At 54.0% G+C, this 27,830-nt stretch overlaps 1 protein-coding gene across 1 annotated transcript in view; it reads right to left on the bottom strand.

The window, feature by feature from the left end:
• Positions 1 to 25,108, bottom strand: part of BCAR1 (BCAR1 scaffold protein, Cas family member) — a 38,624-nt gene extending 13,516 nt beyond the window's left edge. The window contains exons 1-3 of the mRNA XM_078606922.1: positions 24,743 to 25,108; positions 1,219 to 2,033; positions 566 to 746 (exon numbers count right to left, since the gene is read on the bottom strand). Coding sequence (XP_078463048.1) covers positions 566 to 746; positions 1,219 to 2,033; positions 24,743 to 24,754 — 1,008 coding nt within the window. The 5' untranslated portion in view covers positions 24,755 to 25,108. The remainder of the gene's footprint in view (positions 1 to 565; positions 747 to 1,218; positions 2,034 to 24,742) is intronic.
• Positions 25,109 to 27,830: the final 2,722 nt, after the last annotated feature.

Below are 27,830 nucleotides of genomic sequence, written 5' to 3'. Positions count from 1 at the left end.
GGGGTTGATAAACCACACCGTGCCGTGCAACTTGGTTGCACTCAAACAGCCACATGTACACACAAAGTGGGGCCTATCGATTGCTCGGTGTATTCAATCCTCGTCGACTCGAACGCTCGAAGCACTGATCGCTTGGCACCGTGAATGCTTCAGCGCACTGCAAGTTACGGTTTTTAAATAGCTGCCAACATCTAAATGTGAGCCTGCTCCAAATAAGCAATGCGGTGAGCTCATCTCAGCGCCAGCGGCGGAAATTCCACATTCCCGTGGCAAGAATCCAGTCTCTTATTAACAAAGCTGCTGTTGACATTACCGATTGCAACAACAATGCGATAACAATGGAATCATTTCCATCCCCGACAATGTTAAGAATAAAATAATTGCCAAGTGCATTTTTTTCACAACGTTGCTAAATGTTTCCATTGAGTAATGAGATCCCTCTGGCAGTTACAACAAAGACAATAAAACATTACGACACAGAGGGGGGGTATGGGGGGGGTTGGCGTGGGTGGGGGGATCACCCTGTCTGGTAACCAGTGGGGGGGGGGGGTCAAGGATGCGTCGCCAATCCGTCGATTCCGCGGGCAAGCGACGAGCGCATCGATCCCTGGGCGTCGCAATCGATGCCGGCAGGGGGGTCAGAGCATTGATCCAGCGCCATGCGCAAGGTCCTGGGTTTCACAGCTCCCAAACTGGTGATCTGATCCGTCGGCTTCTCCAGGCGGAGCGCGCCGATGGGACCGGCCCTGCGACCCAACGGCCGTGTCAAAAGCGCAGCGAGTTACGTTTGGTTCTAATTTGGCTCAAATCCTACGATGATAATAAAAAATATTGGTTTCGACCATCACACAATGGATATCTCTCTCTCTCACCCTTCCCGTCTGTTACCCCCCCCCCTCGTCCCTCACCTCTCTTCATCTCGCTGTGCGACCCTGGAGAAGCACAGAGCGCTGCACCTCCTCCGCACCCTGCTCCGTTACAACCTGGAACTACTCTTCACCCTGCTCCTCCTGCTCCTCCTCCTTCACACCCCGTGCTGCTCAACTCCGGAAGTCGTCGCCACCCTGCTGCTTGAGGCCGAGTCGGCCTACGGGGTAGGCCCAGGACCAGTTCAGATAACCAACAGCGGTGTTGAACTGTGAGCGGGCATCGAACCCGGGCCACCGGGTACATAGCGCAGCGCACAAACCGCTCCACCACCGCTCCCCACGCACGCACGCAGAGTTCCCCCATCGCCACTCACCTCCCCGGCGTGGACCCGGCACGAGTCTTGCCCAACGCCGCTGCCGCCGCCGCCACTTCCACCGCCGCTGGGATTCCTGTCCGGCGTCGGCGGGGCGACCCCGTCCGTGGCCCCCCCGCCGCCCCCCCCTCCGCGTGGGGCTCAGCCGGGCCTGGGGCCCCCCCCTCTGACCCGCGCCCCCCACAGTCTGGGCCCCCCGGGGGGCCTCCAGCGACGGCGGGACCTGGTACACGTCCTGAGCCGCCAGCGACGGCGGCACCTGGTACACGTCCTGGCTGCCGTCGTGGGGCCCGTCGCCCCCCGCCGCCACGGAGGAGGAGGAGCAAGGTGGCACCTGGTAGACGTCGTCGGCGAGGGAGGGCGGCACCCGGTAGGGGGCCTGGCCGCCGCCGGCACCGGGCGCCGCCGGCGGCACGTCGTACACGCCCTGGGAGGGCGGCACCCGGTAGAGACCTTGCGCCGAGCCCGGCGACGGTGGCACCCGGTAGATGTCCTCCTGCGGTTGCGAGCGGAAGCCGCCCCTTTCCGCGCCGGCGTTGGCGGCGCAGGTCTGCCGGGCGGCGGAGGCGCCGCCGCCGGCTCCTCCCGTGCCACCCCCCTCGTAGCAGCCAACGAGCAGGCGCAGGCGGTTGCCCGGAGCAACGCCCTGGCGCCCGTGCAGCGAGCAGAGCCACCAGCCCTGCAGGCCGCCGGCGTTCTGCTCCAGCACCGTGACGATGTCGCCCTTGCGGAAGGCCAGCTCGTCCGGAGACTCGGCCACATTGTCGTAGAGGGCCTTGGCGAGAACGTTCTGCCGAGAGAGGGGGGGCGGGCGGGGGGGGTGAAGAGGTCACGGTTCGGGGTCACCGCAATGGGAAACCCATTCTGGGTAAATCTGTAAGGCTTCCCCGGTGCCAGCGAGTGGTTTGTGTATGTGGGTGTGTGTGCACATAGCCTGGCACAAGCGCCGTGAAGAATGCCGGTTGTTGTTGTGAGTGTGTTTGTGGGGGCGGTGGTGTAGCGGTTAACAATTCCCGCTCACGGCCAACACCAGTGACGAGTATATGAACCGGTCCCTGGGTCTCCACTGGGTCGACTCGACCTCAATTGTGTAACTGGTGTGCGATGCGCAAACATCGTCACTCGGGAGACAAAGACGGTCGGTTGGGCATGGTGCCGGCCACACATCCCCTCGTTTGCTGTGCCGGCGTTCATAGGCGCTATTCACTAACAACACTTGTCCCAACAGTTTGTTAAGGCTATTACGGGGGATCTTTGTCTTTGTGTGTAAGCAAGTAACACAATCCCAGTAAAAACCCCTTAGTAAACTAAGAGCAAAACAACCCTACACAGACGGATATACAAGTGAAAATAAATGTGTGTTGGATGCCACAGTCATGCCCTCCCCCCTTCTCTATGCTTGTGAAACGTGGACCCCCCCCCCTCCAATCCTAATGGAACATCTGCACCGGTCGGAAACATTCAAGCTGTCCTGCCGACAATCCATCTTGGGTTTAACCTGCAGGCTGGATTGGCTGAGACGCCTCCACCACCCCCACCTCCCCCCAGGTGAGCTCCGTGAAAGCCACCTGCCGACACCTGGGACCGGTTCGTCTGGATAGCGGTGTCCCCCCCCCCCCCACGAGACGTAACTGTACAGGGTCTGAGTTATTTGGTTCCAGCCAGATCAACATCTTGGAGGGGAGGGAAATTGTTTTGCGTCTTCCCTCCGTCAACAGTTAATCGTTACTTGTTTCCGATTTCACATTGACACAACGGGGAGGGCAGTCGCGGCAAGGACACAACAAATGGGGAAAAGAGAAAGGAGAACTACAATAAACCCTTCGTTTTATTTGACCAGGTAAGGTCCACTGAACAATGTAGCTCGTCTTCAGAAGCGACCTGGCCACAAACGATAGCTCGACGTAGTGGCTTATCACGTGGACACAGCAGCCAAATACTTTAAACACGTGACGTCGATTATAAATGTGGTGGGGAAAACTGAAGGACGCAGAGAAAATCCACACGACCACAGGGAGAGAGACACGCAAACTCTAAATACACAGCAGCAGGCGTCAGGGTCGGGATCGAACTCACGACCTCCTGTGCACCAGGCGACGGAGTTAACATTTTAGAGAGAGGGAGCAGCGAAAAGGCAGTCAGCTGCTCGGCGTCTGTTCTCACAGCGGGCAGCGACGACGGCGGGGGGGGGGGGGGTAAAGTGGGGGGGGGGCGGGGGGTTTAAAGTGGGGAGGGGCTACACAGAAGTCACGTGATTCACGAGAGGCTTGAGCTGGTTTAGAGAGGCGAAAGTGTCAAGCGTGGTCCATGACGTACAATGGCCACCTCCACACATTCCAGCCGGGGGGCTGGACACCTGGTGAAGGAGAGCCTCGCGGCTCGTCGCGTTCCTCTAGGTTAAGTCCGATGTCTGTGCTTTCGTCGGGTTTGAGGGGAGTAACAAACACATCGGATCTAAGTCTGTAAGTACATATGTATGTTGAGCTTCTTTCGCGCCGTGCGGAGCCATCCGTGCTCGTCGGAGGTGCGGGGGAAGGGCAACAAACTAACACACAAAAAGCAGTTCCGAAGAAATAGATTTCAATCTCCATGATTTAAAAGTGAATAGATCCCAATGGCTTCCTAATATTGGAAGGAAGAGCCTTCCAGACGGCCGAAGAAAGGGCATCCGAGAGCGTGCGATGCGGTGACCGTCTTTGTTCAATGGCCAGCCAAAAGGCCCTGCGAGGACGATCGGAGTTTGCGTGACGATGGTTTATGCTCCTTGACGAGATCATCGTGGGCAGGGTCCATCATGGGCAAGGTACATCATGGACAGGGTCCATCATGGGCAGGGTCCATCATGGGCAGGGTCCATCATGGGCAAGGTCCATCATGGGCAGGGTACATCGTGGCCGGAAGGGCCAATGGCTGTAGGTGAGACTGGTGCTGGAATGGCAGCCGAAGGAGAGAACGCACACCACCCTAGTCTGGCCCCCGTGGAGATTGGAGCAATGAGATCGGCTCTTGGGCAGGGGTGGGTCTTCCATCCAGCAGAGGATAGAGCACACCTCTTGACGATGGTGATGGCAGTGATATTTGTCTCGGGCCAGTGATAGACCGTGTCTCGTGACGATGGTATTGGTATCCGGTCACAGGTGGCGACTCCTCGTGATGCCACCGATTGTGATGACAACAACAACCGCCATTCGCCACTAAGTGGTGGTGACGTCACCACGACGCTTGTGCCAGGCTGTGTGCACGTTGAGGCCACGTGAAGTGTCGAACGCCTGCTGGCAGGTGGTCACGGGGCAGACCCAGGTGCCACGGGTTGACTGACTGAGACGACTGAGATGACTGGCTGATGCACCACCTGTGCCCCCTAATGTGCCAACTTGCTGTGCTTTAGCCACCCGGCGCTCCGCTCGTTGTTGTGAGCGTCGCTCCTCCGCCCTCTGTTGTTGTTGGAGGGCGACTGTCTCCAACTGCCCAGTAGCGTCCTTCACGAGCCTCCTCCACTGAGGCCGATCTTGACACCGCTGGTACCGGTCATCGGCAAGTCCACTCAGCTCCACGTCCTCCTGTACCACATCACTCCATCTCTTCTCTAGCCCGTGCCGCGCCCGTTTAGCCCCCTCGATCTGGACAAACAAATGCTGTTTAGGCATGCGGGCTACATGACCCAGCCAACACAATCTTTCCTGGCGTAGGAGCTCAATGATGGGACTTTGTTCAGATTTTTCAAGGATATGTGAGCTCCTCACACAATCCAGCCTGGTTAAACCCAGGATGGATCGTAGGCAGGCCAGCCTGAATGTTTCTAAACGGCGAAGATGTTCCATTAGAGGGGTCCACGTTTCACAAGCATAGATAAGGGAGGGAATGACTGTGGTCGAGAAGACCTGAAGCTTCGTGCAGTGACAGACCAGGTAGCTTCAACACAGCGTTATGCAACCGATGAAAAGATTATGCCGCTCGACTGATTCGGAGTGAGACCTCTGCTGTCAAACCAGAGCCAGTCATGAGCACACTGCCCAGGTATGGGAAACTCTTCACTCTCTCCACAACTGCCGTATTACCAATTGGGAGTTGTGGGCGTGGAGTGTCGGATGGTATAAAATACCCAGGAAGGTGCTTATTTTGGTGGGACTGATGATAAGTCCCCACCTCTTCGTGGCAAGCTCCAGATTCAGTAACAGCGCCTCCAACTCCTCCTCTGAGTGAGCAGCAATTACCAGATCATCGGCATACATAATGTGGTTGAGCAATAGGGAGCCATCCCTTGACCGCACGCGGGCATCGATCAGCCTCCCATTGTATCTGTACCAGATGGAAATTCCTCCAGTACAGCTATTAAACGCTTCACGAACTACGCGGTCGAAATAGATTGTGATGACACACGCACGCAGACACACGCGCGCAGCGTATGCGAGCTTCACCATAATCTCTCGCACTGGCGTTGTGCCAGTCGCCCACGATGCTCCGTGTCGAGCTTGGTGGCCTCACAGTTACCGAGCAAGGCAAAGGCCTCTCCCCTCTCCGAGTCTGAGCCGTACTGCTGCAGCCCACGGTGCCCTCTGGAATGTGACACGCAGTCGAAGAACTTTAGATGCTTTCTCCCTCCTGCTTCGGAGATTCACACCCCACCCACAACACCACCCCCCACCACAGATCGTGGCATTTGTTTGCGATGCCCACAGGTCATAACCAGACAAAGACAAAGATGCCCCACCTCCACGTATAGCCGACACATTCTGGTGGGGGCAAGTGCTGTTATCGAGAAACTACGATGGCCGGCACGGCGCACGAGGAGGATGGCATGTGGGTCAGCACCACGCCCGGCCGCATTTTCCCCCCAATGGCGATGTTTTACACATGGCACCAGCTGCTCATTCGAGGCCGAGTCGCAGGGCCGAATGAGATTATCGTTACTGGTGTTGACCGTGAGCGGGAATCGAACTCGAGTCGCTGGGTTCATGGCGCTGGTCCCCCACTATCACAAAGACACACACACACACATATGCACACACATGGATGGAATAGGGATGAAGGTTATGGAGAACGCAGAACAAGAGCCCAAACCGCCTACACACACCCCACCCAACCTCCAATCAAAATATATATATTTTTGCCTCTGCAAATGGAAAAAACAAAATCATAAAAATACTGAAACGATAACAAATCTTGCTTTGCGCACGACAAGATTGTCCCCCCGATGTTGCTGGGAAGGCCGGGGGTTGTTGACTTGAAGTCCATTCTGCACAGGGAGGGGGAGCGGAGCCACGTGGTGGTGGTGGCGGCTGTGGCGATTACGATCGTCAACTGATACTGCTGCTGCCGGTTTAACCCCCATCGCACCCGTGCCAGGAATCAAACCTAGATTACAGCAGGCAGTGGGGGGGGGGGAGTCACGGTTGGGAAGGAGTGGGCAGGGGTAAGGATCGCTAAGCCAGAGGATTGGTAGCCAGAGCAGAGCGAGCAACGGGGAGCAGGTGAGCTGCGTGGTGTAGATGAGAACAGAGGAGCCTCGGTGGCAATGGGAGCATCAGGAGGAACAGGGATGAGAAGCCAGGGATGGGTCAGGGATGGGCCAGGGATGGGCCAGGGATGGGCCAGGGATGGGCCAGGGAGTGCGGGGAGGACCACGGAGATGCAGCGAGAAGCGTGGAGTGAGCGAGCAGCAGGTTGGTCGCGGGCAGAGGCAATACGAGCGATGAAACGCAGAACACGAGGAGGAACAGCCGGGAGACTAAGGTAGCAAGGGAGCTGCACTTGGTGCTCAGGGAGCGGTGCGGGGAGGAGCAGGGATGTGCCGACAGGAGCGCGGAGGCGTAGGGAGAGAAGCTCGATGGAAGCAGCGAGAAGCGGTGAGGAGCAGGGGAAGAGCACCGGGAGCAAGAGAAAGCAGCGAGCGGCAAACAGGGAAAGGGCAGAGAGCAGGGAGGAGCCTCTAAGAGCGGCGGCATTCGAGGAGCAGTGATGAGAAATTAAACACACAAGGAGCAAGAGTGTATATTTATCCTGGAGAAATCCGATAAGCTCTAAAGCTCTTTTTCACAGACGCCCAGTGGGAGTGAGTCAGAGAGTTACAACAACAAACAACACAAACAAAACAACCGATAGGAGTGAAAAGTGTAGGAAAGGTAAGCGGGTCATTAAAAATAAATACAAAATAAAGTATAGAAGTTGAAATTGCATGAATACATCGATTCTTGCCGATTTTTCAACAATCAATGCAAGCTCGGAGAAGGCAGAAAAACAACAAAAACAACAACAAAAACAACAACAAAAACAACAACAACAAAACAACAACAACACCAAGACAACACACAGCAGCACCCTCAATAAAATTGAACAATCGATACGCGGGTAAGTATCAAAGTAACAAATCACATTCTCAAACGTGGCTATGACCGGCACGGATCTTCTGCTTCTGGACATTTTTTTTGAAGGATGATTTACGATGTCAAGGGAGGAAACGAGACTTGTTCCAAAACGTCAGCGGCTGCAACGGCAAATGCTTCTTCACCTATTCCGATTCTTGTTCTTGGAACAGTTAACAGGCTTCCTGGATTTGAGAACAACAACAGGCAGAGAGAACACAACAGCAGGCAGAGAGAGACGCAGGCGGGGGGTGAATAAGGAGCAGGGGTGGTGACGGATGCCCAGGGAGTTCACAGGGGTAACAGGGAGGTGCTTGCCTACCAGCTGGAAGGACGTCCGCCTGCCCCGCGATATCAAAGGGCAGTAACGCAGGAGCCGGCCATCCCAGATAAGACGCTGTGGTTCAACCCGACACCCGCATCTCGGCTTACAGCCAAAGCCAGCCCCCACCGGGGAATAATGGTGTGTGTGTGTGCGCGCGCGCAAAACGCCGACACACAGACACATACCATTACGCACACACATACTCTTATTCCTATCCAAATATGCCATCAGTGGAACGTGGCTATCTGAAACGAGTCTGGCGCTTCCCTAGGTCGACTACCGTCTTAAGAAAATATACCTCGAGCGATGTGTAAATGTCAGCACTGGAAAGACAAAGGCGGCCGGGAATGCGTTTCGGACACACTGGCCTCTCTCCAGTGCGGTGGGCGGATGTGCTCGCGAATGACATTTGCCTCTGCAGTCTGTAGGCTGCCCGGGTGATATTTGTTGTTTGCGTACTGCGCGTCCGTGTAAACGTGTCTCTACATGCGTGTCGGTGTACGTTTGTGTCTGTATGTCCGTGTGCACATCACTTGTGGGGACCGATTAGCACAGTGCACTAACACAAACCGGGCGACCCGAGTTCGATTCCCGCTCATGGCCAAAACCAGCGACGATTATCTGAACCTGTACTGGGCCTGCCCTAGGTCGACTCAGCCTCAACTGAGTACCTAGTGCGATGTATAAAAACTAGGGAGACAAAGGCAGTCGGGCGTGGTGCTGGCCACTCACTCCCTTGTGTGCCGTTCCGGCCTTCATAGGTCCTCGCAAACACAACTTACACCAACAGTCTGTTAAGGCTATACGGGGTATCTTTGTGTGTCTGTATGTCTCTGTGTACATCACTGCCAGCGCTTGCCATAACGTTGTGTGTGCTGTGTGTACACACGCATAGCACTTGCTAACAGCACTTGCCCCTGCAGTCTATTGGAGCTACACGGTAGATCTTTATCTTTGCTGTACAATAGCTCTGCCACATTTTATATCTGAATTCCATTTTTTTTGCTGCTGCTGCTTCTGCTGCCGCAGAGAGGGGCCTTCAGGGAAGGATGGGGCGGATGGACGTGCGGCTGGAATCGTGGAAAATAATATGTTCGGGGAATAGCATGGTGCCCGCAGTAGCTGTAAAACACCGGGTAGAGGGGAGAGGGGGTAGGGGGTCACACTCTTGAGTTTTAAAAGACGGAGGGGGAAACTCATCACCAGGTCCCCTTCCACCCCACCCCTCCTCCCCCACACTCCATCTCCCATCATCATCAACTGCCCCCCCTGCTCCCCACAGTTTGACGTTCGACAGCGGCGCTCGCATCAAGCGGAGTTTATTTTCTTGAGCTTTGGGCAGTCGCGGTGGGTCCGCTTGGTTCACGCGGGGTCTGATGAACACCGCGTCGAACTTTCACCGGCAGCTGGGCGAGCAGCGTCAACGCACGCACCGGCCGAGTGGCCGACTGGAATTAGGATTCGGTGGTGGCCTCCTGTGGGGATAACGGAGCGGGCCCCCCCCCCCCCCCTGCAATCGCTCGCTCACGAGGGGGTTCTAGAGGTGCCTCGCTCGAGTCCAGAGCAGGGGTCGGCCAACCAGAATAACACGAGCAGCCATTTTTTTGCGGATTCGGTAAAAAGGACTCAATACTTCAAGAAGCCGCGCAACGCACGTGAACACGAGACGGTGGCGGGTCCTCGGTGAGTAACGTCACGAAGGAGCTCCATGAATAGAGCCGCCACCGCCGCCGCACGCACGCACGCACGCACGCGTCTCCGGAGCCGTAGGTTTGTTTTGCCAACCCCCCCCTGGTCGAGGGGGAGGCTTGTGGCCTTCTCTTCCATGCTGGCCAGACGTGTCGGAAAAGGTAGGCGCACCCACGCCTCGCCCCACCGCGGCGTGCTAACTGCTGGGTGGGCAGAAAAAAAAGAGCGCAGGTCGGGTGAGAAATGGGGGTCGGTGATTTTTGTAAACGTGTCCATTGTTTGAACTACCGCGCCGGGAGATCGAAGCAGCGACCTCCGGATTGTAACTCCAGGGTGCTGACACCATGACACCAGCATCATCCTGTGAGTGAGGTTTCTATAAATTTTATAACTTCCGCTCAGGTTCGGTCTCTTAAGTTGAGGGTAATGCTGCAACCTTCCTGTGATAATGTTGCTTATGGCCGGCCGCAGCGCTCCAGATAAAGGTTTATGGCTTGCGAGTAATTTGCCCTCCATCATAGACAGATGCAGTAAGCACCATTGGTACGTGGAGAGGCGGTCAACATAAGTTATTCCAATGGACGGACTCGTCCTCGCCGATAGGAATGTGGAATTTCCCCCCAAACTGGCTCAGGGCTGTAGCGAGATGAGCACTCAGTCGTGCGGGGAATCACTTAGACTAAACAGTTTTCTGACGAGGAGTAAAAAATGTATCTTCAGGGAAGTAAATTTCAGCATTAGCCTGATCACTTATGGGCCATAAGTGGGCATTACGTGATCAGGTATGCATTATTAACTAAAACCTGAACACTTAAAATGTAATATTACTTTAAAACCACTTTCAAAGCACTCGGTCTAGCGAAACAAAGCTAACAGATAAAAAGCGGTGTTCGAAAATTATCTGGGAAAGTTTTAGCGGTGATTATTTTAGCCAACTTTTTTCTATTTTATTTTCCCCAAATGAGATACAAAACGTGAATCGTGTAGTTTCAAATGCGAGTTTCAGGTTTATTTTGTTGAACCCCGGTGAGAACTTAAAGAGAGCAGGACGTAGTCTCATTTGAGGATGTGGCTGCTATAACATTTCCACGCGATGACGATGAGCCCACTTCGTTGAGCTATCATTTGTGACGTCCAGGTCGCTTCTGAATGAGAGCTGTGATAGAGCTCAGTGGGCCATACCTGGCAAAATACTAAAATAGTTTAGTTGAACAAATTAGTTTGCAAGCGTCGCCTGGGGGGGCATGAGTCCATCAGCCATAGGGACGATGATTGCCGCTCCGTGTTTAAACCCAAATTGAGTAATTAACGAATGTTGGCAAACCGAGTAATTTTCTATCTTTGTTACCCTGACACCAGCACACGACGGGCCTACTCTTGCTAATGTCGTCACGGGCATCTTTAACCGCCCAATGAGAGTGAAGCAGATGACATAGCCAACTGAGCCATGTAGCTTTATCAAAGCGGCCTGGCTATTACAAAAGATAGCTCAACGAAGAGCGTATCATCACGTTTAAATGAATGGCAGCCAAATACACAAAACGCGTCATGTTCACTCTAAATGTAGACGGGAAGGACCCGGAGAAAAAAATCGACACTACCACGTGGACAGACACACGCAAACTCCAAATCTACAGGCATCGTCAGGGTCGGGATCGAAACCAGGACGTCCTGTGTACCAGGCGAGGGAGTTAACATCCCGCGGCCCCCCCAAGTACTATTCCCGTATAATCACACCCGCAGTAATAATCAGGGCTGCCGCTGGATTCGAACCGCGACCCTCTGCAACCATTGGGCGGACGGCTCAATAATGTAGAGAGAAGCTGCTCCTACGGTGCCCAACAATGGCTTCTTGTGCGTTGCCCCGTTTTTGTCACGGGCTGGCAACACCGCACAGACCGAGGTTACAAGTTGTGTGTGGGTTTTGCAACTACTGGAGCAACAACGTTCGTTCGCCATGCAACAGCTTGGAGTTTACTGTCGTTTTCTTGATCCGGGTGACCTGGTTGCTAGGGCAACAAGACGAATTAAGACTCCCTGGAATGTCCGATTAGCACGGTTGGCTATGTACGGTGCCAAAGAAGTTCAACATGCATATGGTGTAGGGGCCGTCCATAAATGACGTCACGCGATTTTGGACGATTTTTGACCCCCACCCCCCTCGTCAGACCCTCCCTCAAATATGACGTCACAAAGCTCTGCCCCCCCCCCAATTTTTTTTAAACATGCTTCAAATCTCTATAAACTATTGTCATTGTAGTGCGTATTTAATGTGGCGCTGCACTCTGATGTTGTAGGAGTGTTGCTCTAACAATTAGTGTTGCTATAACAATTCTATATTTATTTATAGTTGCGCATTTTATGTGACGTCACATTTCTCAAACCCCCCCTCGTCACACATCGTCACAAATGTCTGACTCCCCCCCCCCCCAGGTGCGTGACGTCATTTATGGACGGCCCCTTAACACGTAGGCTTTCGTGACCGATATTATTCATAATAAAGATTTTTTTTTGGGGGGGTTATATCACGTATGTGTCGTAACCCTTCACCACCTAACACACCCAGTAAGGTTAGACACGTGGTGGGGGGTTACGGACACATGTCTTCTTACGCGATCTAACCCAACAACCTTGATTATGAATGCATGCACGATTAACAAGGAAACTTGATTAACATCTCATCCCATTTGTTTTGTAATCTTGAGATGCGATTGCATTGAGGCGTTATGAATTCAAATGGTTCACTGGCATTATGAAGATCGATTAGGCACATTCATAGCTTTGCTCCCATTGTATTATTTCCCATTTTTTTTACACAATTAAACAAAACTCTTTTTGTTGTGGGTCGTTCACCGCCCTCGCCTAGATTCCTGCCGGGTTTTTGGTGACCCCTGTTTGGGTCACGGCCATCCAGGCAAGCAGGGAGGGCAGGACGTGGGGCCCTCAGACCTTCCTACGTCTGTACTGTACTGGGGGGGGGGAGGGCAGTTTTTTCATGGATCAATTGATTTTAATGGATCAATAATACACAAACGTGTCGCCAAACGGACGCAGCGGCGAGGCTGTATAACTGTGTTTAACACCAGGATGTTGCGCAACATTCGGTAAGATCGCAACGGAGTATTTTTTTTACGTGCGGGAACGTGAAAACGCCGATTATTAACCAGAGGTTGGGCTTGACGCGTCTCCGCTGGGGCCCACGCTTGATCGAACGTCACGACAACTTAGTTAGAGCGCTTCCAACAGATTTCCCTTCCAGACTCCCGAGTTTTGCAACAAAGTTCTCCACTGCACCCAGAGTGGCGTGGCGCTGGGGGCAGAGGAAACAAACCAAGAGAAAGCGTGTGCCACCCCTCGCCCCCCCCCCCCCCAAGTGCATCAAACATCAGCTCACGTTCAAATCCTCATCGCAAAGCAAGAACTTCATCATCATTATCACGATCCATGGGCAGATATTGCCCCGTAGGTGTGCACCGCACATTTCGCTAATCTGCTCAAGTCGTGGCCACATCTTTCTGCCACCAATCTCTAATCGTTCCCTTTCTCGTTCCTTCAGTCCCTATCTTTTCAAGAACTTTAATTAAATTCTCTCTCATCTCCCATCTTTTCTGCATCTCACCACATCTCTTATTATTAGTACAATTGTTTCCCCCCGTCTAAATTTCTGTTATCCGACTACTGTACAGTACACATTTTATTGCTTTCTCTTCATCTCTTCTGTCATCTCCCTAGGATTGCACAGATTACAATCCTGGTGCCTCTCCCGCACCCCCCCACCGCTCCCCCAAATTGGCTGACCCGGCTGCAGATCCACAAACGTTCCTCACAAGCGGCTCTCTTGTTCACAACAGCCTTCCCCTGTTGTCCAGCCGGGGAGTGTGGGAGGGGGGGGCCTTCACACCCCACGCACACCCCACCGTGTGCCTCATGAGGCACAGTTAAAAGCAGTTCCTCCATGCAGGGGTGGGGGGGGCAGCAAGGGCAGTGACAACTCTACACTAAGTGGGGCCTTGTGCAAGGAGGTGGTGGCGGGGGGGTGGGTGGTGGTGGTCCGGGTGGGGGAGGCAGTGGAGGAGGGATTCTCGTTGGCTTGGGCCCCCTGAAGACAGAGACCGGCGACAACGCGGAGAACGATAGAGTCGCTGAAACGGGAGAGGCGCGGCATGAGACGCGCGTGTGGAGTGAAAAGAAGCGAGAACACGCAGACAGTCGCGGAGGTGAAAGGATTTCACCGTTTTTTTTTGTTTCTGGGTGAGGGCCCACTGATGCAATGGTAGCTCTTTTTCAGAAGCGATCTGGCCACGAACGATTGCTCAACCAAGTGGTAGTGGCTTATCACGTGGACATTCATAGCAGCCAAATACTCTAAACGCTTGTTGATACGTCTAAACGTGGAGTGAAAGACCGGAGAAAAATCCACACGACCACGGGGAGAGAGACACGCAAACTCCAAATACACAGGCATCGTCATCAGGGTCGGGATCGGACCCACGACCTCCTGCATACCAGGCGAGACAGTTAACATCTCACCAACGTGGCATGGCAAGAGACAGAAAGCCACGGAGAGGCCGACAAAGAGACACTTGATGTGCGGTGAGAGACAAAGTCACAGAGAAATACAATGCCACGGTGAGATGCATCCCCAGAGAGAGTGCTGGAGACGTGGAGACACAGAGGGACACAGGACACACGGAGAGATGCATTCACAGAGGCATAGCATCACAGCTCCACAGTAATCTATACCAACACCAATGGACAGAACCGGACTAAGCGACACAGATGACTTCGGTGGGGGAGTAGGGGGGAGTTAATGGGGGGGGGGGGCTACCATAGAAGTGGAGGCAGAAGGAGGGGGGGGCATGCGTGCACTCGTTTCATCGGAGACGGCGTACAGGCCACACTGGCTGGTGGGGGGGGGGTGGGGGGGGGGCATCTGGGACAGAGGGAAGCGCTCGGCAGGGATGGGGGGTGGAGGGCGTCGAGCCGTGCAGAGACAGGAAGTGTCCCACTGGCGAGACACGGGGAAAAGAGATTCTCTTAAGTCGGTCCCTGGGGACGCTGCCGGCACGGCAGAGGGCTTCCATCAGCCCCCAGCCCCCGACGAACCACCAAGCTCCCCTCTCTCCAACTCCTTACAACCGATGACCCCCCCCCCCAGCCAACCGCTGTGTGTATCTGGCTGAGCAAAAACCATCAACCACGTGAACTGCGGTCGGTCATCCTCACAGTAGCAGCAGCGGCGTTTGGCTCAGCTGTCGAACAAAGGCGGTCGCCGCAGCCCGCGCTTTCAGACGCGCTTCTGCGGCCGTCTGGAACGCTCTCCCTTCAGATGCTAGGAAGCCACTGTGCACTTTTAAATCATCATCTAGATTGAAACCTCATTTCTTCAGAACGGCTTTTTGTGTTTAGTTCGTTGTCCTTCCCCCTCCCCCGTACCTCCGACTAGCGCGGTAGGCAACGTACGGTGCGAAATAAGTTCTACGCGCGTACTTACCGAACTGAAAATTTAACAAAAAGCGGTGAGGGTGGCGGGGGTGGCGAGGGTGGCGAGTGTGGCGAGTGTAGCCAGAGTGGCGAGTGTGGTGAGGATGGCAAGGGTAGCAGGGGTGGTGAGGGTAGCAAGGGTTAGGGCGAAGCGTTGTAATGTTACGAGGATGAAGTTTCCGCGACGGGGATATTGAGAACCTGATTGAGTTGAATCGACGAAGCAGTGCGTCACCGTTGCATCTTTTACTGAAAATTTTTTATTTAATTTTACCAGGTAACGGGCGCACTGAGCTATGTGGCTCGACCTGGCCCACTGATGATAGCTCAACTAAGTAGATTATCACGTGGACATTTATAGCAGCCAAATACTCTAAACGCATGACGTTGATTCTAAATGTGGAGGGGAAAAACCGGAGGACAATCCACGCGACCGCGGGGAGAGAGAACAGGCAAACTCCAAATATACAGCAGGCGTCAGGGTCGAGATCGAACCCACGACCTCCTGCATACCAGGCGAGGAAGTTAACATTTCGCCACCGTAATGATGATGAGAGAGAGACACGCAAACTCCAAATATACAGCAGGCGTCAGGGTCGAGATCGAACCCACGACTTCCTGCATACCAGGCGAGGTAGTTAACATCTCGCCACCGCCGCACCCCTTAAACTGGTCGCGTCGTTTGGCGACGCCGAACGCTTCACGCATCGCGGGGGTTCCACGCCGCTTCCTCAACGCAGAGGGGGGGGGGACTACAGTGAGGTGGGGGGGGTCACATCCTCCACAGAGGCATTCATTATTTATTTATCCCCACGTGCTTCCGCGTCGTTAAAGTCCAACAGGAGGGCCCCCCCCCCACTCCACTATTTTACATCACAATGCGGTCGCACGCAGTGATGGACCGGCCGTGACGGACGGTCTACGTTCCTCCGGTTACGTGTGGGTTGTTAGTGGGGGGGGGGGCGGTCGTGGCTCAGGGTCCTAAAAGTCCCCCAACTGGGGTCTGTGTCCCCGAATACCCCAGGCGATGGGGCTACACGGGCGGGGGCGGGCGGAGTGGTGTGCGGTGGGGAGATGTCGTCATGAATGACCCCTCCCTGCGGTCAATGCAGGCACAGAATGATCCCGACGGTGGGCGAGCGCGCCCGAATGCCAGACATGACAAGCGGACAAAAAACTCGAAAAGGTCACAAGTTTCAATAGGGGAGGGGCGCTGGTGGGGGGCGGGGGGGGGAAATAGTTTTGGGGGGGGGGGGCGGAACACACTGGGCGAGCAAACATGAGCCATACCCCCCCTCAACCCTAACCACCTCGCCCAGCAGACACTGCAACGGTCCCCTCTCGCTTGACCCGCACCACCACCAACTTGCCGCCAATAGCAACACCGAGCCCGACCCTCGCCAGTTAACCAAGCAGCCGCAAGCGTTGCCGGGAGTCGTAGCGCCAACCCCAACCAGCTAGCCAACCACGTACAGTGTACCACGTTCTGTGCACCACGTTCTGTGCACCACGTTCTGTGCACCACGTTCTGTGTACCACGTACTGTGCACCACGTACTGTGCACCACGTTCTGTGCACCACGTTCTGTGCACCACGTACTGTGCACCACGTTCTGTGCACCACGTTCTGTGCACCACGTTCTGTGCACCACGTTCTGTGCACCACGTTCTGTGCACCACGTTCTGTGCACCACGTACTGTGCACCACGTTCTGTGTACCACGTTCTGTGCACCACGTTCTGTGCACCACGTTCTGTGCACCACGTTCTGTGCACCACGTACTGTGCACCACGTTCTGTGCACCACGTTCTGTGCACCACGTTCTGTGTACCACGTTCTGTGCACCACGTTCTGTGTACCACGTACTGTGCACCACGTACTGTGCACCACGTTCTGTGCACCACGTTCTGTGCACCACGTTCTGTGTACCACGTTCTGTGCACCACGTTCTGTGTACCACGTACTGTGCACCACGTTCTGTGCACCACGTACTGTGCACCACGTTCTGTGCACCACGTACTGTGCACCACGTACTGTGCACCACGTACTGTGCACCACGTTCTGTGCACCACGTTCTGTGTACCACGTACTGTGCACCACGTACTGTGCACCACGTACTGTGCACCACGTTCTGTGCACCACGTACTGTGTACCACGTTCTGTGTACCACGTACTGTGCACCACGTACTGTGCACCACGTACTGTGCACCACGTTCTGTGTACCACGTACTGTGCACCACGTACTGTGTACCACGTTCTGTGTACCACGTTCTGTGCACCACGTACTGTGCACCACGTTCTGTGCACCACGTTCTGTGTACCACGTTCTGTGCACCACGTTCTGTGCACCACGTACTGTGTACCACGTTCTGTGTACCACGTTCTGTGCACCACGTACTGTGCACCACGTACTGTGCACCACGTACTGTGCACCACGTTCTGTGTACCACGTACTGTGCACCACGTACTGTGTACCACGTACTGTGCACCACGTACTGTGCACCACGTACTGTGCACCACGTACTGTGTACCACGTACTGTGCACCACGTACTGTGCACCACGTACTGTGCACCACGTACTGTGCACCACGTACTGTGTACCACGTACTGTGCACCACGTTCTGTGTACCACGTACTGTGCACCACGTACTGTACTTCTGTTATCCCTTCCCCTTGACCCCAACTAACGAGCCTACCGGCCGCTCGTACGAGCCCTACCCTTCACCCTCGCCCTCCCAAGCCAGCCACGGAGTCCGATCCCCGATGGCAGCCCCAACCAACCCAGCAACTGACCAGTCGCTAGCACTGGCCCTCGCACTCACCCCTTAGCCCGACCTTTAAATGCACCTCTCCAACTGCTCTGCCAGGGCCTCCTCGTCGCTTTTCTGTTCGCCCATCGGTTTGCGTCGTCGTTTCATGAGTGACGCTTTGGACACCCTCCGCTGCCACCAATCACAATTTGTGTTGATGGCCGCGCCATCACCACGTAGAGGACAGGGGTCATGCGCCGTGCAGAGACCGTGTTCGGGCTCGGGTCATAGTTGGGAGCTTGCGATTGGCCACCACAGAACTATTTGAAACCAAATGGTGCTTTATCTATTGCCAAACATTTGTTGTTTAATTCCCAGCAGTGGCATTTCTCACTGCGGCCACAGCAGCTTCAACAACAAAAAAAACCAAAGCGTCTCGCCTCTGGGTTCCACTCGTGAACCCTGACCCCCCCCCCCCCCAATACCACGTCAGCCACCAACCATCCCGACTCGCTGCACCTCTGGCTTCCGCTCGCAAACCTTGACCCCCAATACCACGACAACCACCAGCAATCCCGACACCCCCCCCCACCCCCAGGAACGTCGCCAGCATGGGGGGTGGGGGGGGCAGGTGGACAAACTGCTGCCCCTCTGCTGGACAAACAAAAACCCGTGCCCTTCCCCAGCTGCCCAGCGGAGGGGCCTCTTGGTCGCGATGCCCTCTTGGATGTCCACTGGGGAAGTTTTACGCCACTACATTTGGGTTCTCATCCCTGGGCTATGCCCCCACCCCCTGCTAAATGGGCACCACATCCCCATCGCTCTCCGCCTACGGATTTCAGGCAGCGCACCAATGCGGTGGGGCAAACAGTGGGTACGCGCCTTGTCGCCCGCGCTTACAGTTTGGCCAGCGGGAGTGAATTCCTGCAGTGTGGAATAGTTCCAGCTTGAGTGAATTCCTGTAAAGTATTTGTGAAATACTGTATTTATTATTTATTGGGAGCGGGGATGGGGGGGAGAGGGCAGTGGTTAGCGCACGCCGCTGTGAACCTGACGAGCCGAGTTTGATTCCAGGACACGGCCAACACCCCCCCTCCCTCCCCACTACTTCACAAAGCACACTGACCAGTCTCATGAACAATGGTCAAGCACCCATCCATGAATGATACGGAACAGAGGGGCATTCATACAGCAGTTGATGAGCACGAGGGGCTGTATAGTTTGCTATACTAATTATCCTACGCTTTGCACTCCTATCGTCTGTTTGTATTGTTTGTTATTGTACCGTTCTGATCCGCCCTTACAGGATCTTTGTGAAAAAGAGCTTCATAGCTCATCAGATTCCTCCGGTATAAATACACATTCTGATTCTGATCGTGAAGTAGAAAGTGGTTCACTTCGTGCTGTGATAAACTTTGACACTTTGTTTTTATTTTTCGATTTAAAGCTTTCGTGACTGCAGGAATTCATCTTCTTGGTTCTTTCAGTAAAGTCACGTAGAATGGAAATAATAAAATAATAAAAATAAAACAATAAAATAATTCTCACAATTATAAAATAATAAAAATAAAGCAATAAAATAATTCTCACAATTACTTCATTGTTTTATTTTTATTATTTTATTATTTCCATTCTACGTGACTTTACCGAAAGAACCAAGAAGACTGTTTTTAGTAATAATTCTCTGGCGGCTCTGTTTCACACACGCAGGGGCAAGCCCCACCGCCCAGCCGACGCTCCCTCGTCTGTTCTCAATCCACTGCCGGACGAAGACATCCCCACGGCGCGCGAGTCCTGGGGATCGCTTGACCATACTTCACCGCGCCGGTCAGTGCGAGTTGGTGAAGACGGGTGGCGGCAGGGGGGGGGCGGGGTGGCAATACCCACAACGGGTTTAGTTCAGATAACACTCGCCACCGATGTGACCCCGTGGAATCGATGTGACCCCGTGGAATCGATGTGACCCCGTGGAATCGATGTGACCCCGTGGAATCGATGGACCTTAGTTTAATCGCCCGAACCAATCGACAGACGACGCCCGCCACTGCCGCCGTTGTTTAAACAATCCGCTGATGGGAGCACATTTTGTTTTCTGGAGGGCACATCGGCCGGGCAGATTAAATGTCATTTCCGCCACCGATTAAAAAGCACCCCCCCCCCCCCAAACCTCGCCGTGCGTTTTAACCGTTTAATGACCGTGGTAATTATGCATCGGGGCGCAATGCAACAGGAAGGGTGGGCGGGCGGGAGCGACTGAGTCATCACCAGGGCATGGGAGGTGCGCTCCGGTGATTATAGCTGTCTGACTTAAGAACTCGTAAGTGGCCTGGGGAGTTTTTAAACATCACTTGCGATGGTTACCTTTCTCGCGCCTGTGTCTGTGCGTGTCTCCCTCCCTCGCTTGCCGTTCAACCGCCACCGCCTCTCACTTCCCTTTCTCCTCCTTGCTGCTCTCTTATTCTCACATCTATTCCCTCTCGTAGATGTACGTGTGGATGTCGAGCTTGTTTCGCACAGCAATGTAGCCAGCCGTGCTAATCGGAGGTGCGGGGGAATGATAACAACAAACTGGACACAAAAATCAGTTCTAAACATGCACATGTTTCAATCTAGATGATTTTAAAGTGCATTGCTCCAGTGGCTTCCTAATATCGGAAGGAAGAGCGGCGTTCCAGACGGCCGCAGAAGCGCGTCTGGATGCGCGCGATGTGGTGACCGCTGTCTTTGTTGGATGGCCCAGCCAAAAGGCGATGCGAGGATGACCGGAGTTCGCGTGATGGTGGTTGATGCTCCTCGTCCTGTCTTTCACCGATTCATCCTCTTCCACCTGTCACTCCACGTTCTCCACTGTCCCACCTCTGCCATCTCTCTCCTGGTCTTCTCATGTATCTCTCTTGATTTCTCTCTCTATCCGCTTTTAATCTCTCTTCTCTCTATCTCTCTCTCCCTCTCTCGCCACTGCTTACCAGACCAATTACATCCAGATCTTAATTTCTCACATTAATATTTTCCGGGTCGCTGGTAGACTGGAGTAGTTGCCACGCGACTTAAGTAGTAGCCACATCCCATAGTTGATCGGTATACCGGGCGTGGTGTGTGGGATGCCAGAATGATTTTTTCTCGGCCACAGATCCAGGAGAGATCAAGCCCTGTGGTCATATCACCTCTGCAAAATGCCACCTCATTTCCAAGTTGTTCAGTGTTTGAGCTCTTCAGTACAAATCAAAGACTCACCGGAGATTGTGGGTGAACTTTGAGATGGCTTTGAGCTTGATGAAGTTCATAAAAACTCACGTCCGGTCATCCTCGCAGCGGCGGCTTTTGGCTGGCCATCGAACAAAGGACGGTCACTGCATCGCCCGTGTTCAGACGCGCTTGTGCGGCCGTCTGGAACGCTCTTCCTTCCGATGTTAAGAAGCCAGAGAGCTATGCACTTTTAAATCATCATCTCGATTGAAAAGTAATTTCTTTAGAACTGTTTTTTTTTTTTAGTTCCTTGTCCTTCCCCACCACATTCGATTAGCAAGGTTGGCTATGTATGGTGCAAAAGAAGTTCAACATACATACATACATACATGAAAAACCACCCCTGGAACTTAGGAAGCTAAGCAGAGTTGACCTTTGACAGCGCATGGATGGGCGACCGCCAAGCTGAGCAGGGCAATACTGGCTGCTGCGATTTTTACACGGTGGCCTACAGAGGGCCAGGGCGGCAAAACTCCACTGCTGCACTGGATTTATAAGCTCCCCACTTTCATCAACCGGCAAACGAGCGGCGTGCGGTGAAGTATGGTCAAAATAACCTCCACGGTGCACGCGGTGTGGGGCGGGGGGGGGCCTTATCCAGCAGTCGTCTGACAGAGGGCCGTGCATGTTCACGTAAACCCTCTCCCGGTTCGCGTGAGCATTCTCTCGGCGTTCGCGTGAACATTCTTCGAGTTCCCGTCTGGGGAAACATGAGCTACTCACCGCGGGGTCCCTGTTTGCAACCTTAACCCCGAATCCTCACTCACCCCTGCCTGGGGTCGGGAGACCAAGGTGGGAAGGAGGAGGAACCCAACTCTTAAACCCAAGCACCAGCCTGGAGGTCTTCATCCTAAAGTGGATTGATCACGACTGCCGATGATGATGACAAATCCATGAAACCGAAAATACAGCCCTTTGTCAATCCACTGCTGGACAAAGGCCTCTCCAAGCTGTGTCAGTCATGAAAGTTGTTTGAACATACTTCACCATGCCGGTCAGTGCCGGCTGGTGAACGAGAGGCGGGGGAGGCTACAGGTTACTCGGGAGCAGTTCAGATATCGTTCGCCACTGATGTTAGCCGTGGCCGGAAAATCAAACAACTCAGATCACCGGGTTCGGAGCACCGGTGCGGTCGCTAACCGCTGCGCCACCGCTCCCCTCCCCGGAAGTAATACCTAAGTGGTGTAATAATGAAAGTTAATAATAGTACGGTATTGGATTTTAAAAAACAACCGTGACTCATTAATGGCACAAGTCGATGGTTTGACAGAATGGCGCAACACACGCGCACAACACTGAACGCATCACCACCACCACCATCGCAGCGTGGATGGAAAGGTCTCTTGGTCTCAGTGCGTCCAACGCCGCTCGGTACTGAACGAATTGTATTGCACCCGAACATCAAGAAGAAATGTCGACAGTAGTTTCCATCTCCATCACGTAAGTTCCTAATCGGCTGGCAAAGTATACCCAAGCTAAAGGACTATATTGAAAATCATTACACTAAACCATTTTGCTTATTTTACCAGGTAGGGCCCACTACTGAGCTCTGCAGCTCTTTATCAGAAGCGACCTGGCGATCACAAATGACAGCTCAGCAAAGTGGCTCATCGCGTGGAGGTTTAGAGCAGCCAGAGATCCTCCCAACGCACAACGATTCTGAATGTGGATGGAGAAACCGGAGGACCTGGAGAAATATCCACGAGACCGTGCAAACTCCAAATATACAGCAGGCGTCAAGGGTCGGGATCGAACCCACGACCTCCTGTAGACCAGGCGAGGCAGTTAACATCTCCTAGCCACCGTGGCACCACAACACACGTTCGAGTGGCCGAGATGCACATCCGAAATAGTTTAAAGGCGCCTCTCGTCTGAACGGCACGGCCTCGTCTCTCCACGTGGACAGCGAAGTGGCCGTGTTCGCCTGCTTCTCGTTTTCAGTTCGCTGTCCTTCCGCCCGTACCCCCGCTTAGCGCGGGTGGCCACGTACCGTGCAAAACAAGTTCAACACGCCTACCGTGTGCATTAGTCCATCGCCCATCGGCGCTGAGGTCCGGAACCATGTTGGCCAACAGCATTCGGTTTAAGGGAGCAAAACATTGAACCCCCCACTCTGAACCAGTTTCGATTTCTCGTGAGTCTCGTCAGCGTCACGTGGCCAGTTGCGCACGTGAACCGCACCGGGTGTTTTCTCGAACTCTTGGCGAAACCAAATCGCCCTTGTCAGGAACTGTAAATGCGATCGCGTCTCGAAATGTGCCCTCGCCGAGTTACGCAGATGTCAAGTATCGATTGGGTATTGAACCAAAACAAACGTTGGCTTCAACCAAAGCTGGAAGGCGCGCGCCCATTAAACAAAAACACGACAACGTTGGGTGAACGTCGGGCCAACGTTCCACGTTTACTGGGCATGCTGGGCAACGTTCTCAGCAGATGCACCGTTGTACTGTAGTACGCTCCAACGTCTATGCTGCCCGGCTGCTCCACCAAACAGCGCAGACCCCCCACCCAGCGTGGTGAGGTATGGTCAAGTAACCTCCAACACAGCCCGCAAGTTGTGCGGGCTGAGACATCTCCACACAGCCGCCGCAGGCTGACGAGAAGCGGCGGCTCTCATCGTCATCTCGCGGCTCACACACGACCAGAGTCTCGATGTGCAGTGGAGGTTTTTGTTTCCCGTAGCAAGGCAAGGCCCGCGGGCCACTGGCAGGCCCTCTGGTCGCCTTTAGTGCGGCTCCTGACATGGGCGAACCACCAAGACCACCACCACGACGACGACAAAACACAAAATCATGCTGCTGTCACAAAGCCAACAATGGTTTCAAATCGTGTGGCGGCCCTCACACGTCACACTGTTGATGTCTCATGCCTGTCAACCCCTTATCAGCGCCCTACCTTATTACAGACCAATTCAGACCTTACTGGTCACCTCGTGCCCCTTATAAATCTCAACGTTCATCCTACAAAGTCCCATCACGAGGGAGAAACACAAACACAGACAAACACAAATGTTGTGCCCGTGTTGAAACGGCTGTACGCAGTATGGACCTGAAAACGCAATTTCCCTGTACAAGAATACGGTGTGAACCCGTATGGGTTGACAACTATTATGTCTTACCGGCGAAAGTAGACCCCCCCCCCACTCACCCCCTCGGAAAATTAGAACACTGTTTTAGAAGCTTCGTTGTGCATCATTATTTAATCATAATGTAATAAAGACTTTAAAAGTCGCTGGTGACGTCACACGCCAGCGGCGTCACTCGTGCCGGAGAACTTCTTCGAAGTTTTTCTTCTAAACTCGCCTCGACCCTCCAGCGAGCACGGGGGCTTCGACTCGTGCGAGGAGACGGGGAGAGCGCACGGGGAGCGAGCGAGAGAGAGAGGAAGGCGGATAGGAGAGAGTCGAGAGAGAGTAGAGACGGCAGGAGCGGGGCGAGAGAAAAACGACGAGAGAGGAGGAGGCGATGGGTGCGGAGAAGAGAGCGAGTGGGTTAAACTAGTTGAGAGAGAGAGAGAACGCTAAGGGGGAGAGTACAGGGGCGAGGGACTGGCTTGCGTGTGGCAAATCGAGAGAGGGAGACACTCACGGAGAGAGAGACGGAGAGGGAGAGCGAGAGGCACGGTAGGAGGAGGAGTCGCGTTACCATTTGCTTCATGGTGGCCGCGTCTCCGCGGGGCGCTGCCGGCGTGCAGCCCGAGACCCGCGCGGCTCCTCCCCGGCTGATGTCGCTCTCCTCGGGCCTCTCGCTGCCCCCCTTCTCGCTCGCTCCCTCCGAGATACCCACAACCTCCCCTCTCTCTTCTTCTTCTCTCTCTCTCTCGGCGAGCTTAGTAGGACGACGCCATCGTCGCGGCGAAACCCCGGGTATCCTCAGCGACGCTCCGGCAAGTTCCTCCCCGTGCGTGCGTCTCTTTCTCTCGTTCTCCCCGTGTCGCTCTCTCTCTCGTTCTCTCTCTCCTCCTCCTCCTCTCGAGAGCAGTGATGACAACACCCAGCTCAGCGAACCCGCCCACTCTCCCTCCCTTCCTCTCCCTCCCCCACTCTCCCCCGCCTCATTCACCGCCTCCCACGGTCGGGAGAAGACGGCCCAGTGCCCGCCCCCCCAGCACTGGGGGACAACTCCCAACACCCCCAGCACCCTCCATCCCTCGCTCCCTCTCACAGTCCCTTCACTCCTCCATTGTCAATCACTCACTCATTCACTCATTCATTCCTCCCTGCCTCCTAAACTCCTTCACAGTCCCTCCGTCTCTGACTCGCTCTATCCATCCATCACTCCTCCATTGTCAATCACTCACTCATTCATCTCAGCCACCTTCATCCCTTCACCGTCCCCCCATCCCTGATTCATTCCCTCCCTCCCTCTACCATCCATCCCTCCATCCATCTTCATTCATGAATTATCTCTCTCCCATTCATTATCCCATCATTCATTCCTCCCACATTCCTCCTTCATTCACCCCCCCACACACTCCCCTTCATCGCCACTCTCTTCCTGCGCGCATTCCATTCGACGGCTGCCCGATAATATATGTTAATATATGTGACTACTGTACATGTTCATGTGCGGAGATTGCTACAAGATAAAGACGCCGGTGCGTGGTTAAGCGTCAGTATGCACCCCGATGAAAGTCGGGGGTGCATGTCGATGAACGGTAATACGTGCCAACATCGCATGCGCCGTGCGTACGTGCAGATTGTACGCTGCGATGCCATGCTGATGCATTGCGATGCCCGCTGATGGAACGCACGGATGCGAGACGAACCAAACACAACCACGTGGCACGCACAAGCGACGGGACGGCAGTGAAGGGACATGGCACACGGGTACTGATTGTACTTGTGAGAGGAGCGGTGGCGCAGTGGTTAGCGCACCGCGCTACGAAACCTATTTACGGGGCAGTGCCACCGGAGTTCGATTCGGGGCCACGGCTAACATCAGTGGCGAGGAGTATTTGAACCGCTCCTGGGTGCCCGCCGCCTTTTCACCAACCAGTGTGGTGAAGTATGGTCGAACGACCCACATGAGCGACATGGCGTGGGTAGGGGAGAAGGGGGGAAGGGGTGGGAGGGACGGGGACACTTCATCCAGAAGTAGATTGACACACAAAGGGCTGCAACTCAATGATGATGATGATATATTATATCGCGTTTATACGTTACGCTGCATTATAATGGGAACGCGTACATGGACAACCCTTACATCAATCCACTGCTGGATGAGGGCCTCTCCACACCGTGGATGATGGGGGGTGGGGGTCACGCATGGGGGCGGGGGGTGGGTGCTATTTAACCATACTTCACCACACAAACGCCGGTTAATGATTGATAATCATATGCAAATGAGCGACCGAGCACGTGGGCGCCACCGTTCCATACAAGGGAACGGGAGATGGAATCTCGGCTGGGGGCTAAGGAATGTGAAGAGGGGAGGGGGGCGGAGGGGGGTGAGGGGGGAGGAGCGGGGAGGAGGAGGAGGAGCGGGGAGGAGGAATTCCATTCGGTCGAGAACGCGCAGAGCCGACAGTCTATAAATAACCCGGCTCCCACACTCAACACTCACTCACTCACTCCGGCCGTTATTTATTTATTTGCTGGCTTACCAGCCAGGAATTTTAATTATATAGTCTGAACTTGTATAGTCTATACCCTTCATTAGTAAGAAATGTGGGGTATTCGTGCAACTTTTGAGCGCCTGTGTGTGTGTCCGTCCGTGTGTGTTGCACAATCTGAAGACAAGATCGTGTTTATCCGCCAGAGAGACGATTGCTCACTTTCTCACCACGATCTGCTGCGGAATAACAACTCGGCGCGTCTCATTCATTGGCGTGAGTCACGGGTGTCTCAATGGAATTGTGTCCTGGTCTACATGAGGAGGAGGATGATAATGATGATGATGGTGGTGACTATTTTTACTTTTTGATCAATGAACGGGTGTTGTTGCTCAATAGCAACCAACCATCACGTCACTTCGTATAACTGTGGGCAAATATTCACACGCCCGTTTAAAGGAAGACCGTGTTGTCATCGGGAAACATTGAAAAATGCAATTCTCATCAGAACCCCAAATTGTGTCAACAAGTGGCAGTCTGCAACTCTTACCACCATCCAACTCTGCCTTTCTCCTGGCCGCTCTGTTCACGTGCTATGAATAAGGACCATCGCCCGAAACGTCGCCTATTATAAAATTGCAATTATGGCCACACACACGGTGTTATTGACGAATGCGTCCTTATTGTTGTTTTGCTAACACGACCGCATTATTGTTGTTGTCGTCGTTGTTGTTGTTTTGCTAAGACGACCTCGTGGTTGTTGTTATTTTGCTAACACGACCGCGTTGTTGTCATTGTTTTGCTAACATGACCTCGTCGTTGTTGTTGTTGTTGTTTTGCTAACACGACCGCGTCGTCTGGTTGTTGTTGTTTTGCTAACACGATCTCGTCGTTGTTGTTGTTTTGCTAACACGACCGCGTTGTTGTTGTTTTGCTAAGACGACCTCGACGTTGTTGTTGTTTTGCTAAGACGACCTCGACGTTGTTGTTGTGTTGCTAAGACGACCTCATCGTTGTTGTTGTTTTGCTAAGACGACCTCGTCGTTGGCTTTGCCGGCGCATCGTCTCCCCACGCCTTCTCCGGTTGCACGGCGTCCCGTTCGCACACGATGTCCGACGTTCCGCGCCGCGTGCCGGGTGCGAGCTTCAGGAAAGGAAGACAAAAGAGAGAGCCGTGAC

The sequence above is a fragment of the Lampetra planeri genome, chromosome 26, assembly GCF_965212315.1.
Source record: "Lampetra planeri chromosome 26, kcLamPlan1.2.h2, whole genome shotgun sequence".
Classification (NCBI taxonomy): domain Eukaryota; kingdom Metazoa; phylum Chordata; class Hyperoartia; order Petromyzontiformes; family Petromyzontidae; genus Lampetra; species Lampetra planeri.
The sequence above is the reverse complement of the archived record's forward strand: the minus strand, read 5'-3'. Positions and strand labels throughout refer to the sequence as shown.